General features: G+C 35.1%; 1 protein-coding gene and 1 pseudogene across 3 annotated transcripts in view; both read left to right on the top strand.

Moving 5' to 3' along the window:
* Positions 1–12,631, top strand: part of LOC114262018 (cysteine proteinase mucunain) — a 29,046-nt gene extending 16,415 nt beyond the window's left edge. Inside the window, exon 2 of one of the 3 annotated variants that reach the window (XM_082925126.1) lies at positions 12,585–12,631. In XM_082925126.1, the coding sequence (XP_082781252.1) occupies positions 12,585–12,616 (32 nt within the window). In that variant the 3' untranslated portion in view covers positions 12,617–12,631. Of the gene's footprint in view, positions 1–1,287; positions 1,739–12,584 lie in introns of those variants that run through there. The other 2 variants (XM_082925123.1, XM_082925122.1) reach the window with 2 other exon arrangements.
* On the top strand, positions 4,689–5,239 carry LOC145823361 (GCN5-related N-acetyltransferase 8 pseudogene; annotated as a pseudogene).
* Positions 12,632–16,399: the final 3,768 nt, after the last annotated feature.

Here is a 16,399-nt window from a genome sequence, read left to right as displayed (position 1 = left end):
AATAGCAGAAGTGAAAAACGAAATTTATGAATATGAAAAACATCAAATGAGGGTGGTCCTATTTATAGATGTGAAGGTGGCTCTTGGTTTTGAATTGAACAGGTATGCGGCTCTTGGTTTTGAATTGAACAGGTATGATACCTGTTGGTTTTGAATTCAAACAGATAGCAAAACGGGAAGGGCTCTGTTTGGATGAGCAAAAAATTCCAAACCAATTTAATTTGAAAAAAGATTAGAAGCCCAACCCAACCACACATGTGTGGTGATTTTTGGGTCCAATGGGTCTAGCCCATTTTGGGCATAACCTCTTCCTCTAAAACACTTGGGTACCCCTTGGGGCACACCCCAAGTATCTCACTCTAAGCCTTATAAACCCTTTCAAAACTTCCCACCAAATCAATGTGGGACAAGCCAATTTACAACCTTAAGGAATTTCCACCAAAACTCCATTTCCATGGAGCATACTTTGGCTTCAATTTCCCATTCACTCGGTAATGGTTTTGAGCAACCAAATATACCACGTGAATCACAACGCGGCATAGAACGCATTACCACTTTGACCCGAGTAAATCGACACTCGGGGCCCACCTAAAAAATAGACCAAACTTGAGGAAAAATTCTGATTTTACCCAAAAAAATTTCCACCATTTCCAACAATTTGTTCTATTTGTTGGGCATTTGGAGTCCGCGTTCCATCCCTATAAAGCATCTCTAGTATCCCTATTTGTTCCTGCGTCGGATTCCACCTTGTCCCACCAGGGTGTGTTAGTGACTCCACCGCCTACAACGAGCAACCAAAATTTTCAGATTTTTTTTGCAATATCTTCTTGATTTTCTTCTTACGCATGATATCTTATTATTTGTATGTTTTTATTTAGTGATTTCATTCATCACAAAAAAAAAATGTTAATTAAGTTCAGGTTGTTTGGTTTATAAAGATGGCACATTGAGTTTGACTTGAAATATATGTATAGATAGATGGATATCACTTGGTTAGGAAAGTCAAGTTTGGGCTCTTTTACTATTTTAGTTATAAAAAATAAAATAAGTTTTTTAATTTAATAAGACAAAAATCACATCCAATTTATAATTATTACATTTTATTTTTTTTCAAAAAGTTAAAAGTCCTTTCTAAACGAGATTTTTTAATCTGAGACTAAAATAGCTAAAAAGTTAAAAAATTAAAAAATCAACCGGCTTTCCAAACGAACGTTAGTAGATGGAAGGGGAAAATTGAGTATGATTAATCTCGCACCTGATTGGATTGTATGATCTTGTGGTGGTCAGAGGAGTATCCAAGGTTTCTGGTTGGTCCAGTTTCAGGTCTAATGAAGTTCTTGAGATCGAAAGAGGGGGTGCCAGTGTCGTTGTTGGCCACCTTGGGAGCAAGAGGGTGTAAACGTTTGCAGAGGGGTTCGTGCTCCCAGCAGAATCCACGTGTGAAGTGATGCACCTTCATACTTGCATCCCATCCCATGTGCTATGCTATGAAGACTGGCAATTATATACAAGTCTAAAAGAAAACAAAGTGGGAAATGAGGTGGTGCGTAGAACAACCAAGACCAAATGATTAGGTCAGGTTGACTTGAGATTTCCATATTAAAAGGAAGAAGAGAGAGAGAGAGAGAGAGAGAGAGAGAGAGGGGAAAGAGAGTGTGTGTCTGTCCCTTTCTAATGCTTTTAATTATTGAATTATTTCAGAAGAGTCGTGATATTCTAACTTAAAAAATTAAATTTACTTATCAAGTTCAATGATTAATTAACTAATTATCTATATGTGATATTTTTTCTTTCATATGTTTTTTTAATTATTAATTAATCTTCTCAATTACATATCATTAAATTTAAAAAATAAGTCTAAAAATTAAACATTTATGTTTTTCAATATTTTTTCATAATATTAGGTGCATAAAATGTGTACAAAAACTGTATTGTCTGACTGAAATTTATCTTGACTATTATGTGAGCCAAATTTAAATCTCAATCACAATAATATGTTTGCTTTGCATATTTTGTATTATAATTTTATGCACCTATTACAACTCAATAATTAAATATGTATTGCTTCATATGAATTTGAGAATAGAGAATCATTAACCGGAAACAGTGGGAGCTCAAAGTTTTTGAACATCTTAAACTAAACATTAAAATAAGACCTTATTATTTAAAAATAATCATTTAAAATGTTGGAACCTTCGGCAATAAAAAATAAAAAATTAGAAAAGGAAAGAGAAAAAGGAGACGGTAGGGGAAGTTATTAAGAAGTGTGGCATACCACATGATTGCATTTTTTTTTTTTTTTTTTTTAAACAAAAAAGCAATTCTTGGGCCCAAACCCCCAGTTGTCGGTCTGATTTAACTTAACCCATAGGGGAAGGGATCCACTATCGAGGTACTAGTGGAGCTCAATCATATGCCACAGACGAACCCAAATTTCGATCGGAGTACAGGGCGAGGGCTCTAAAGAGAGTCGGCTGCAAAGCAACCATTTTTCAGTTGGGTCACACCTGTGGAATAGGATGTCTGTTTTTATGTTGATACTTGACTATTTGTTGAAAAAATAAACAATTTTTTGAGTAATGCTTTCCACTGGCAAAAATGTTTTAAAATTTAAAATAAATAAATTATATTTACTTTTAATATAACTCATATTTAAATATTTTCTAATTTTCTGAACTCATTACATAGGTTATTTTAGGAAGATGGTTAAAAGTTATCTTTCAGTTGTTAATTCATTTTGAGTCTAATCATCTCTCATATTTTTTACATATTTTTTTTTTATAAAAAATCAAAAAAAAAATCAAAAAATCAATTTCTAACTATATTTCTAAAATACACCCATAACCCTTAGAGGAGAGATGATGAATGAGCTTACGGGTAAGTGAGTGTGTGCGCATTTGCGTGTGCGTTGGCCAGTGTAATCGGATCTTTTTTGTTGCTTTCATGATAAGGTGTCCATGCTTTTCGGTGGCCACTCTTAACTTTTTCTCTATAAGGTGGAGATGAGGGTAGAGAACCAAAAAGGAGATTCCCCCAATTCTAAAATTTGAAAATGGAAACCCCCTCGCATTATACGGACGTGGGTGAGAAGAGCAATTGAATGAATGGCGTTTTCAGTGGTAGAGAATTTTAAAAAAAAAAAACAAAACATAGCCAAATCTCATCTATTTGATACTCATATCTCATTTTTTATTTTTATTTTTTATTATTATTTAGTTGGTTTGTACTAAGGGGTGATTTGAGATATTCTAAATAAGCGTATTTTTTGACTTTTTATAAAAAAAAAAAACATATGAAAAAGTAAAAAGTGAGTAGAAAAATAGAGAGGATATATTGATTGATGTGACCCAAATAAGTGTATATATACAAAAAAAAAAAAAATAGATTTTTTTAGTGCATGCCAAATATGTATTTAAAATATTTTATATTTTTGGTGTTTGATACAACTAAAAATAAAAATTAATGAAAAATATTTTTTATGGTGAACTGTAAAACCAGTCTATGGGGGGGGGGGAAGAAAAACGATATATAAGTACATTTTTTAGATTCACTTTCTAGACCCAATGATGTGTAACTAATATGAGTTGCTTTAGATATTCTAATGCGTAAATTACAAATACACGCCATGAGATTTGCTTAAAATACAATTTGTTCCTTGTGATTTTGAAAATTACATACTGTCTCTTGAAACTTTTAATTTCATAAAAAATGATCAATTTTATTAATAAATTATTAAGCCAAATTAATAGTTTTTAATGATGCCAGCAATTTATTACAATTAATAATTTAGTTATTTTTATCATCATTGTACAAGAGAACATTTACAAATTTATTTTTTCAATTAATTATGTTAAACAAAAAATTATGACAAGAGTGTGTTTGTAATTTTTTAAATCATAAGAAGCAATCTGTATTTTAAACAAAGAGTGTATTTGTAATTTATCATATTATAATAGAATGTCGCATCATTAGGTTTGAAATGTGGGTATAATTTTTTAGCCTAATTAACATCACCCGAACATAAAATATTTTTTACTTTTAAAAGTTGAAAAACGTTTTTCAGACTAAAATTTTACTAATGTCACCATATTACCACCGCCACTTTCACCTCAATGACCACACCACCATCACAAAATTTTCAAATAGTCCAAACTCACCACCCTCACTTTTTATTTATTTTTTATAAGGATTGGATTCTTTTAAGTTGGACATCTCAATTTGAGAAAATGTTTGGACATAGTAGACCAATTTTAGGACCTATTTAGGTGATCCGAACCGTTCACTTTTTAGTACTCGTTGAGTAGAATATTCATGCAAAAAATTAAGATTATTTTACTTCAATATTTTTTAATCACATTTCTATTAAAAAAAAAAAGAAAATGGCTACTCTTGAAATCATAATTGTCATTTATTTTTTAAAAATAAATTTAATTCATATATATAACTATCAATGTCCAATTATCTTAATTTTCTATATAAATATTCTCCTCAACGAATTCTAATAATTGAATGGTTCAAATTACCAACAACGATACAGGGCCCGAAATCCCAACGGCTCGAATGGCTCGAAATGGTTTCCCTCCGAAATTTTGATGCACGTGGAGCTCACTGAGATTAATTTAGTGCTTTGTCTTAGATGCTGCTACAAGAAGCCACACTCTACAAACCTCTCTCTCTCCACCACCAGAATGCCCGGCGCCGCAACACCGCCACCGACCCCAGCCTTAACACCCACCACCACATTACTAGAAAACCACCCAATCGGCCACCCACTCTTCACCAGAATCTGCCTCGCAACCAAATCAGACATCCCCCAACATCCACAAGCTCATAACCTCGCCGTCTTCGAGCGACTCGGCCACCACTGCTCTGCCATCGAGTCCTCCCTATCCTCCACTCTCTTCCCCAACAACCCTAACCCCTCCCCTCCTTTCCACTCCTTCACCGTCTTCCTCCTCGAACTCTCCTCCACCTCCACCCTTTCCTCTCCCCCCACCCCACCTCCTCTCTCTTCCCCCCCATCTCCAAATCCCTCAATTTCGACCTCCCCATCACCGACGCAAAATCCCATCTCTTCAAATCTTCCGAACCGACTCCGTTGCTGGGTTTGTGCTCTTCTTCCCAAACTACTCAACATTCCTCGCCAAACCAAGGTTCTATATCGAAGACCTGTTCGTGAGGGAGTGTTATAGGAGCAAAGGGTTCGGGAAGATGAGGCGAGAGAGGTGAGAGGCATGGGTCAAGAAAAGGAAGAAAAAGAAAAAAAAAACGAAACCCAAAACGTCGTCGTTTTGGGTTTTGAGTCAAATTTGAGCCATTGATTTCGGGCCCTCAAACAATTTTTTGAAATTACTAAAATTAATCACAAAATGGGTCACGTCAAAATGCTGTCTCGAATTGAATGACAAATTTTAGAGGATCCAATCCCTTTTTATATCCCAAAATCTTGATTCTAAACCCAACACTGAAATTAGTTCAGACATTAATTTGGGATTATTTTTGTCACAAAAAGATAAAATAGACTTTTTAGCTTAATAAGATAAAATGTCACATACAATCAATAATTATTACATTCTTTCTCACACAAAAAGTCAAAAAAGTCAAAAAGTATATTCCAAACAAGGTTTTTTAGCTTCAGACTAAAATATCTAAAAAGCCAAAAAGTCAACACACTTTCCAAACGAACTCTAATGGGAAATTTATATAAAAAGAACCACAAGATTTGAGTCTTGTAATAAAATAAATTTTTAAATATAATTCTATCAATTTAAATTTTAATATTTTGATTTATTTTTAATCTAAATCATTCACATATTTGTGTTGAATAAAATTAATGAAAAAAGAGAGTAATTTAGTCATTAAATTCAATGTAAGCCTTCGTTGGGCATGTTAGGTTTTTTAGTTTTTTGATTATTTTAGCCATAAGAGGACAAAATAGGCTTTTTAGCCCAATAAGACAAAACATCACATCCAAACCATAATTATTTCATTTTCTCTCTCACAAAAGTCAAAAAAAATATCTCAAATGAGACTTTTTAATCTCAGACTAAAATAATCAAAAAACTAACCCACATTTCAAACGAACCCTAAGTACATGGAACAAGTTTAAAATACCATTTATGTTAGTTTAATGACTAAAGTACATATTTTAAAACTAATTTTACTTGAGAAAAATAACCAAATGCTTTAAAGTGAAAATAAATTAAATGATTAGGGTTCAAATTAATAAAATTGAAAATTTATTTTGTTATAAGATTAAAATTTCGTATTTTTTTATCTTAATTACTTGGTGATTGGTGATTTAAAATGCAAATGTATGGAGAAAAATAAATAAATAATTTATATTTTTTATTTTATAGTTTGACCAAATTTTCATTTAATTCCTATTGTTTCAAACTGAAAAATTTTATCTCTACTCATTAAGTTTAATTTTAATTTAGTCATTCTATTCAAATTAACGATTAAAAATAACGATTTTAAGACACTTGTTAACCTCCTGAGATGTATATGTGAAAAAAAAAATTAACGGAATAACCAAATTAAAACTAAGTAAAAACTTGAATCAAACTATAAAAATAAAAAATATAATTTATAAAAAAAAAAAAAGAAGGAATAAATTACACTGACCCCTTTTCTATATCTCTGAAATATTACACTGACCCCTTTAAACGTATCAATCTCACCCATATATTAGTCAACCGGCGGTTGACCAATGGAAACGGTTGATATCATCAAACATATCTGAAATACCCATTTTACCCTTCCGTACACTGCCCTCAAACCACTACCTAACCTCCATCACAGAACCTTCATTACTGATAACCAGTGGAACATTTAACCGTAATTCCAAATACAAATTGACGCAACGCTAAGGCCTCGTTTGAAGTGTTGATTATTTTGGATAATTTTTTATTTATTTTAACTTAGCTGAAAAAGTTGTATTTGGGAAGTTTTTTTTTTCTTTTTTTATAAATGATTTCATAGTTGCGAGAGAAAAAAAAAAACGATTATGAGTTTGATATAACATTTTATCTTATTAACTATTTTAGCCTATTTTGTCTTTATTGACTATTTCAGCTCAAATATTAGGGCTGAGTAAGGGATCCGTGAAATTCGTAATTCGATCCGGTCCAGTCCAATCCAGTAGGTTTTGATTGATTTTTTGAATCCGTGGTTAGGCTCCGGAATGAAAAATTAAAAGTCCGTAGTCTATGGATCAGTTCCAGATTGAATCCCATGGTTCCAAATTGGAACCGATCCGGACCATATACAAATAGCCTACATTTATATTATACATCCTTCCGCATAATATCTTCTCTTATTCCAGATAAAACCTAAACCCAAACCTAAATCCACATAATATCCTCTCTTATTGCTTTTGTTTGTTGGTTTTTAGTTTTAATTTGTAATTGTCTAAATACTTGTGGTAAAACTAGTTTTCTTATGGTTGTTTAAAAACAGTATGTCGCTATTGTGGAACGACAGATTGCTATTGTGGAACTAATATGACGCTATGTTTATAATTTTATGAAATTAAAATATTATATATATATATATATTTTTTGTTATTTAATTATGTAAATTCGTGGTCCTAAACCAATCCAATTTGTGTTTAAATGGATTGGTTCGGATTGGTTCCACGATTTAAACAGATTGAATTGGTTCTAATTTTTTAAGAACCGTAGATAACGGATTGATTTTGATTTTATCGCAATCCGGACCAATCCAGACCATGCTCACCCCTACCAAACAAGCCTTTCCAAATAGGGTCTAAATCAACAATTAAGTTAATCAATTGAAAGGGTGATTATTGTGTACTATGGAAATACGACCATGTGATTGTTCATGGTATTATGATTGATAAAGAAGGTGGAGTATTATGATTTTGTATTGAGCGATTGAAGAACATGAGTGAACATGGTGAATGATGATTGGTGAAAGAGCATGGACATATAGTACTCCGGAAGTACCTAATAATTTTTCCAATTGAAGACCCATTGTGACTGAAGAGTCTGGTTCAATTTTCTATACGTACATATATATGCATGTATGAACTCGTATTACCATGAACTTGCAAAATTTAGGCTTATTTGTAATCGGATGACCGTGTTTAAGATTTGTGTCATCCAATAATTCACAAAGGTTACACAATAGGTGACGATTTTGATTTCTGAACTCATTCGTACCATATTGTGATGTCACGCTCTAAAAACCCAATATTAAGAATTTATTTATTTATTTATTTAGCTTATTCACAATAGGATGGTCGCGTTCATGATTTGTGTTATCTAACAAGTCATAATGGTTACACCCTAGGTGACGATTTTCATTTTTGGACTCATTCATGCCATTGTAGCCATAGTAGGTGAAAAATCTAAGTTCTGTGATTCATGATCTATGATAATGTTCAATTCACCAAATTCCCAAACAATAGACAATCTAAATCATCAAGCCAAGAGGGATCAGTGTAATGCCCCAAAAATCGGGAACATCAGAGAATATATTAACAATTAAATACAAAATTTATCTAAGATTACAAGAGTGGGAAACGTCACTAATGAGTCCTTTGGCTAATAACCAAACAAGATCCCAAGAGGGTCGAAGGAGTCAATATAGCCTCCCTTCAAAGTCCAACAACCTTAGATAGCAAAGCTATCATTTTGACAGATTTTAACAAGATATTAACACAAGGTCTACATGAGTCAACGAGACAATAAGGAATAGGTAATACAAAAGATATGCATAGAGCAGGCTTTGCAAACACTCAATACTTTTACAGATTTGCAAAAGTACTGGGAGAGTGATTTTTACGCTCGAGCGGGGTTTCCTACGCTTGAGCAAGTGGGCGCTCGAGCTGTCTTTCTTACGCTCGAGCGTTGGTTTGTTGTCTGCAAAACTACTAGATGTATGTTTTCCACGCCCGAGCGTCATTTCTTGCGCTCCTGTCACGACCCAAACCCGGCCCTATGGGTTTAGCACCGTAACCGGCCAGTAATCCGAGATTACCGAAGGCCTGCTTAACAGTAGTACAGTAAAACAGAGTACAGGGCCTGGCGGAAGCCAATACAGTAAATGAATAATGTCCATTGAGCTGTGACAGTCTGCATGCCAAAAAGATTTTTCATGCATTCACATATACAAACAGTACAGTCTATACAAAATTTATAGTCACACAGTACAGGGACCTAATCCCTTGATAACAGTACGGTTAGCAGCTAACAGTCTATACAGTAATCCAAACAGTATGGAGACAGACGGGGGGAAAACAAGACACCCCAAAGCCATAGCATGGCAACTCGGAACCTCGCAGTGAGGCACAAAGGCTGGCTTGACAAAACTGGAGTCTAACCTACGCTCCTAGCTCCGATCTGGTGGCTGAGCACCTACATATATATATATAAACAGTGAGCTAAAGCCCAGTGAATAACATAATGCGTAAAGGGGTTATGAATGAAATGTCCTTACAGTAATGAAATCAGTTCATTAAACAATACTTCAGTCTTTCAGTCAGAACAGTTATTCAGTCATATGTGGTACATCCATTAGCATAGCAGTAAACAGTAGGTCTTAAAGACCGAACAGTAATGATGGCCATCAGTCAGTAAACAGTAGTGGTTCCACGAGGGAACCGACAGAGATCTCTGTAACAGTAACAGTAAACAGTAGATGCTAAGGATGCCACAATACAGTTCAGAAGATAGGACATACATTCATTCAGTAAACAATATCAGTTCAGGAAACAGTTCAGTTCAGTATTCAGAAGATAATCATTTGAACATATCTTTACACAATTGTTACTCACAGAGTTTGGGCTACAGTATGCTAGAGCGTGCCTCCCCAGTCGCCAACCCTACACAGTTCACAGGTTGAACACACACTAAGCTACACAGTTGGGAAAGATAACAACTTAATCCCTAATGCCTCGGTGTGTTCTACATCTATATCCTCAACAAGATGTCTTAAACTAGGACTAAGAATGCCTAGAATGGGATGAGGATGCAAAGATGCACATTTAAAAGCATTTTCAGAAAAACAGAGTCCCGTTCGAGCGCAAGTTTCCCCGCTCGAGCGGTCATGCAACAAAGGTATACGCTCGAGCGTAAACTTTCCCGCTCGAGCGTACTGTAAAAGTACTGGATGGGTGAAATCTCCGCTCGACGCCCGCTCGAGCTTGAGACATGACTCCGCTCGAGCGCCCAGTTCTCCGCTCGAGCGGACTGTAAAACAGTGCAGAAAGATGCTGGATGCTCGGATTCCACGCTCGAGCGGCATTTCCCCCGCTCGAGCGGAAGTGCAGAATCTGGAAATTCCAGATTGCACCTCCAAGCTCAAAACCAAGTTGTTAACAACTCAAAACCGATCCTCTTGGGCTCATTTTCTGGAAAACTCTTATAAACACATGGAATAATATGATTCAAAGCTCAATTTTGAGAAATCAAGGCCCAAGGGTGGTTAATTCAAACCTAATTTCATGAACAATATGAACATGCAAACATGCATGTATTCAAATCATTTTGAAGTTCCAATTTGATGCTCTAAGGAGCCAATTGATCCAAAAACAAGTTGAAAACATGGACCATTACAAAATTATGAACATGCATGCACCATTTCACCATGAATTCAACTCAAAACTCATTAATTCAAACATGCATGCATGAAATGAAGCTATAATTCCACATTCTTGAACCAAATCATGACTTAGTTCTACAATGAAGTATGAATCATGCAAGAACTAGCTCAATAACCACAAGAAGAAGATGAGTTTCCTACCTTAGTCTTGTATTCAAGGTTTAGGAGTCTAAAGTAGCAATCTACCCTTCAAGTTCTTCAATTAGCAAGCAAAACTCAAGATGGAAGACAAGTTCTCTCACTCTCTCCCTCTCTTGGTCGGCTAGAGCAAGAAAAGGCTGAGGAAAATGTGTTATGTGGTCAAGTGTAAGGCTCAAATATGTTATATTGAGTGGGCCACTAAGGGTGGCAATTCGGTAATTAAGCCTAACTCTTTAATTAGCTTATTTAATCTAATTCAAGCATACCTAATCAGTTTTCAGATAAAAATACCATAAAATCACATTAATTATGAGGATCATAAAACATTAATCCATTCCCAGTTCGGCCGCCGATAAGGCCTTCAATTAGCAGTTTAAACACTAAAATACGAACAGATCAAATAATTAATCGAACAGATAGAATGCAATTCAAACAGATGTATTCATTCAATTCAGTTTCAATTTTGGTCAGGCAGTCCAGTATTTTTAATCAGTCCAATTATCAGTCATAATCAATTCAGTTTAACGGTAATCGATGTTTATCGTAATTAATCAGTCATTAATCGACAAACAGTATGAGGGTTGTTACAGCTCCAGCGGTGAGCGTCTTGTTGATTGTGTCTTGGTGCTCGAGCTGCCTTTCTTGCAGTCGAGCGGAACAATTTATTATGTCTGACGCTCGAGCGTCAACTCCTCTACTCAAGCGAACTGTGCGTATATCCAATTGTGAAAATGACATTTTGTATCACTTTTTCATTATTCTCTCTAAAAAACTTTATCTCTCTACATTTTCACCTAGATCCTTTGGGTTCTCTACCCTAGTGCCTTTGAGAAAAAGGTAGAGCGTCTCTAGATCTTCATTTTGATCCGAATAAAGTTGGATTTGAGCATCCTTGGAGTTTCACCTTTGCTTTGCTTTGCTTGGTCTTCTAACTTGAGGTAGGGATTTTTCTATACATTCATATGGCTTTTAGCTTAGTTATTTGTTATTGTGTAACAATGGTGGGATTTGGGGTTAATGTGAACAAACCTAGGGTTTGGCTGTGAAATGGAAAGAGGGGTTTTTGGTGAATATGAAATAAATGGGCATGGGGTTTGAAAATGAAATTATATTATGTCACAATTGTTAATTTTGGTACTTGGGTTAATGTTTGAAAAGATGAGGAAATTTTGCCCTAAAGGATGACTATGATTGTTGTACAAATTGCACAAGGATTAGGTGAATTGAAACTAATCCATTGCTGGTTGTCATTGAATATGATCATGTTTTAAATACATTGTATATGTATGATTGTTTGGGAGGAGAAATGAGATGTACTCCATGTATGATTATATGTTTAAATACATTGTATATGTATGATTGTTTGGAAGGAAAAAGGGGATGTACTCTATTGTTTAGGAGGAGAAAGGGGATGGACTCCATTGAAATTAAGTTGGCCGGAGTGCCCTGGGTGAAAGTCCTGAAATTATACATGGGTGTCGATCCCATGGACGAAATATCCGTACAATGGCAGATTAAAGTGTTTATGTATTAATTATATGATTGGAAAACCACTGAGTTGTAGTCTCAATTGGGTTGTTGAAGGATAATGGAATCGATTCATGAATTGAGAAGAATAAATGAACTTGAAATGAATTGAAAAGAAATGGATTAAGGTTTGAATCTGGTACATTATGATTCTTATGAAAATGTGAATGTTTTGTCACAGGCATTGTTTATGCATATTGTAATTATATCTTTGCTAAACCTCATATATTGTGTTAGATGATTCCTACTGGACTATGGCTCACCCTATTTGGAAAAAATATTTTCAGGTGTTGGTGATATGCCTCTGCCAAGGCAATAGCATTGTAGGAACTTTTGGGAACAAGAGTTTTTTTGTTTTGTTTTATTCCTTTATAGTCGAGGGTTTTAATTGTATGAGTTAGTCTCTCTTTTGTTGTAACCAAGCCAAGACTTTGAAAGGTGTAAGCCTATAGGACATTTATTTATGCTAAACTCTTTTGTACTATTAATATTATAAAATGAAAAAAACATTACACTTTGATTCATGTAGTTATTTATATATATTTTGGTTATATTTTGGGCATGTGGAGGGTGGTGGTGTTTTTATAATAAAATTGGTGTAAAAGGTCCAAAATGCCCATTGGTTGTAATGAAATGGAATTGAGATGTATTTAGTTGAAATGAAATGGAATAGTGGATAATTAGGACCTTAATTATGTATTTAATTATGATCTAGTTAGGCTTAACTATAATTTAAACCATTCCAGTTACAAGTACATTAGATATATACATGTATATATATAGAATTGGTACCAAAGTCATAATTGTTTCCATGATTCAAGGGATTTGTCTCTAAAGTACAATGACTATAGCCTAGGAGGTATGATGGTTGGCCATGTGCTCAAGATTTGGGGAGATTTTTGTTGATTTTGTATATATATATGAAAATATTTGTGTACAAAATTATTTATTTGAGAAAGGTACAAGTATATATATGTATATATGTGTGTAATGGTACTAGTTTGGGTCAAAATGTGATTCAAGAAAAATGTGAGGGCATTGGGTTTAATTTATGAATTGGAACACTTATTTTAGTGTCAAATTAAATTAAATTGGGGTTAAAGAGTATAATTCGGTTTGGATTTCTTGTTTCGAATAAAAACCCGATTAACCAACGAACGTGATAAAGACTGGAAAAACCTAGGGTTTTCAAGTGGTAATTTCATATTTAGGGAGTCAATTAATCATTATTAGGGTATTAGAAATGATTTCTAAGTTACCAAAATCGATTAGGGTTTGCGGGCTTTGTTGGCGCATGTATTTTGATCATAAGGTTGCAATTAATTAAGAAACTGAGGGACTTCAAGGGAATAATTTAAAAGTAAGGGACTTTTGAGAAAGTAAAATTTTCAAGGGCCTCACAATCTATCCGCCTTAAAACAATTTCGTTCTCGAAATTTTAGCCATTCTTTATGTCTGGAAATATTTGTCCACAATGCATCCTCGCACTTTTGGGTAGATCCTGTCAATGTATCTTAATCTTCTGGATCATCTTGTCCTCTTAATTTCATCTTCCCAATTAATGACATAAGGAGATGCGTCAATCTTTCGAATTTTTTGAACAGTTTGAACTGTCCGTCTTACAGGGTTTGTATTGCCAATTTTCTAATGTGGTGATTTACACTTTCCCTTGGTAATTTGCTGATGCCATTGCGTTTGTTGATTTGTTGAATCATGGGAACTAATCTATCTCCCTTAAATAATAAAAGCCTTTCCACTAGATGGGTGAGTCATCTCATTCTTTTGGTAATTATTGATAATTACTAAGGTACGAGTAATGAATCTATTTCTAAGATGAGGTCGGAGTTGGGTATCTTCATGCCTTGGAAATTGCACAAATAATTCCTATGACCTAACACATATTGCAGATATGAAAGAATGTGACGAACAAAAACCCAAAGTTCTAAGACTGGATTAAATAAAGGAAATTTACACCATCTACATTTAGGTTACAGAAAGTCACTTCAAAAGAGTTCTAACTGCTTAGTTACATTCTTCTAGGTTAACCAAGGCTGGTACTGCAATTCCTTAGGTTCATATGTGTTGTATTTCTCATTCTCAGGGTACTGCTTAGTGAGGTTTTCGTCTTCTTCTTCTTGTAGTGCAAATATTCTGCTAGTTGGCCTCTGATTATTATTGAGCCCAGGCCTCTTGTTGCCTCATTCCTTTTGGTATTGCTGACTGACTAGACCTGGCTTGTTCTTCCATGTCTTTTGCTCGTCAATCCCTTGTGCATTTGCTTTCATACCTTCCCTTTGATTTCCTGATTGGACGAGTTGGGGACACTCAGTTTTCTTGTGCCCTAGTTGCTGGCAATAGTAGCACTGGATCGGCCAAGCTGATCTTGCCTGAAAGCTTTCCTTCTGGTACTGTTGTTACAGTTGTTGTTGTTGTTGTTGTTGTTATTATAATTGTGGTCCCTAGAGTACAGTTTTTGTGTTACATGCCTTCAGCTATTTCTTTCTGGTCTCACATGGGATTGACTTTCTTTCTTCAAGTTCCAAATCTGTCTAGTATTTACCACCTCCCATTCTGTGTCCAGTGTTGTGTCCACCACATCAGCAAAAGTGGGAAGTCGCAAGGGTAAAACCCTTCATCTGATTATAAGGTCTATACCCCACTCAAATTTTCGTGCTTTCTCTTCATCATTGGCTACATATCGAGTTGCATAACGACCCAATTCCTCAAACTTCACCACGTATTGGGTCATCGTCATCGTGCCTTGCTCTAGTAACTGAAACTCACGAATTCTTTCCTGTCTAACAGTGTGTGGGAAATACTTCCTCAGAAACGATTCTTTAAATTGCACTCAAGTCATAGTCATGGTGTGTAGACGTCCCCGAACGCCCCGGGAGGGTGAGTCCCATTCTGTTCATTTGGGCTCACTACAAGTTCGGACTCTCAAATTGTCACGGTTCTTAATCTGAACCAAAGAGTCCAAATCCGGCAAATTGTTTTGAGAAAATAGATTTTTTGAAAAAAGTGCCAAACATGGACTGCTTTGCCAGATACAGAGTCGCCACCTAAATATTTTATTTTGAAAAAATTTAGGAAACCCTGACTCGTTGCCTAAGGCCACGTGTCCGTCATCACCAAAGTTGCCTTGGCTCGGGAACTTGGGTACGATTGGGGAAGGTTACTTCGTAAGCACCCCCGCTCGCCCGATCAAAGATCGGCCTCTACTAGCCATGATATCTAGTTTTGAAAACTTTATGCATTCTTATTCCGGTTATTAGCCTAGATTTACTATGTGATGCGCATAGCGTACAAGTATAGACTGGATCGCCTGAATTAGAATAAAACATTTCATGTTTATTTTTGAAAGTGGTTTGATGGTGCTACCCGCAAGTAGGCTAAGACGTGGATTTACCACCCTTGGGTGGGCTTAGAAAAATATGATTTTGCCACTATCTAGTGGGCTTAAAACTCACAGTCAATGTATTTATTCCAATTCAAATTATCCAACCTTCACCCACAGGCATTCAGGCAGTTATATCAGATAAGCATATAGCCTCATGGTAAGCATACTATCATGGCAGTCACTTACACACATGCAAGGATGCTAAAGCATAAAACTTACCGAGTACTCTAAGCCAAAACAGAAGCTAATTAGAAATCCATGCATGATCCTAACTATACAAAAATACCTAATGTAACACATGCAAAATGCAACTAAGATAGGCTCGGCTATTCCTAAGATGGCATGTGAAATGCTGCAACTAACATGTATTGAACTTGGAATTGAGATACAAATGCAGTTAGTATGATGCGCCGAGCCCGGTGTATGCAAGACAGATGAATGAATGCAAACATGCTATCATATTGTATGCTAATTAAAACATGCCCTAATCTAACCATCATAAGCGGGTAAATAAAAGGGAGAAAGACGTGGGGTTGGAAGGCATGCATCACACACACGCACACTTATTACAGTTGTGCCCTCGCGCAGAGAGTCCGAAAGAATAATACAGTCCCAAATGAATAAATAGTACAGTCCTGAATAAATACAAAATCCTAATTAATTAACACATTAATCTAGGAAAGTAATAAATTGCACGCAAAT

The sequence above is a fragment of the Camellia sinensis genome, chromosome 4 (assembly GCF_055761805.1).
Source record: "Camellia sinensis isolate YWXY chromosome 4, ASM5576180v1, whole genome shotgun sequence".
In the NCBI taxonomy this organism is placed as follows: Eukaryota; Viridiplantae; Streptophyta; class Magnoliopsida; order Ericales; family Theaceae; genus Camellia; species Camellia sinensis.
The sequence above is the reverse complement of the archived record's forward strand: the minus strand, read 5'-3'. Positions and strand labels throughout refer to the sequence as shown.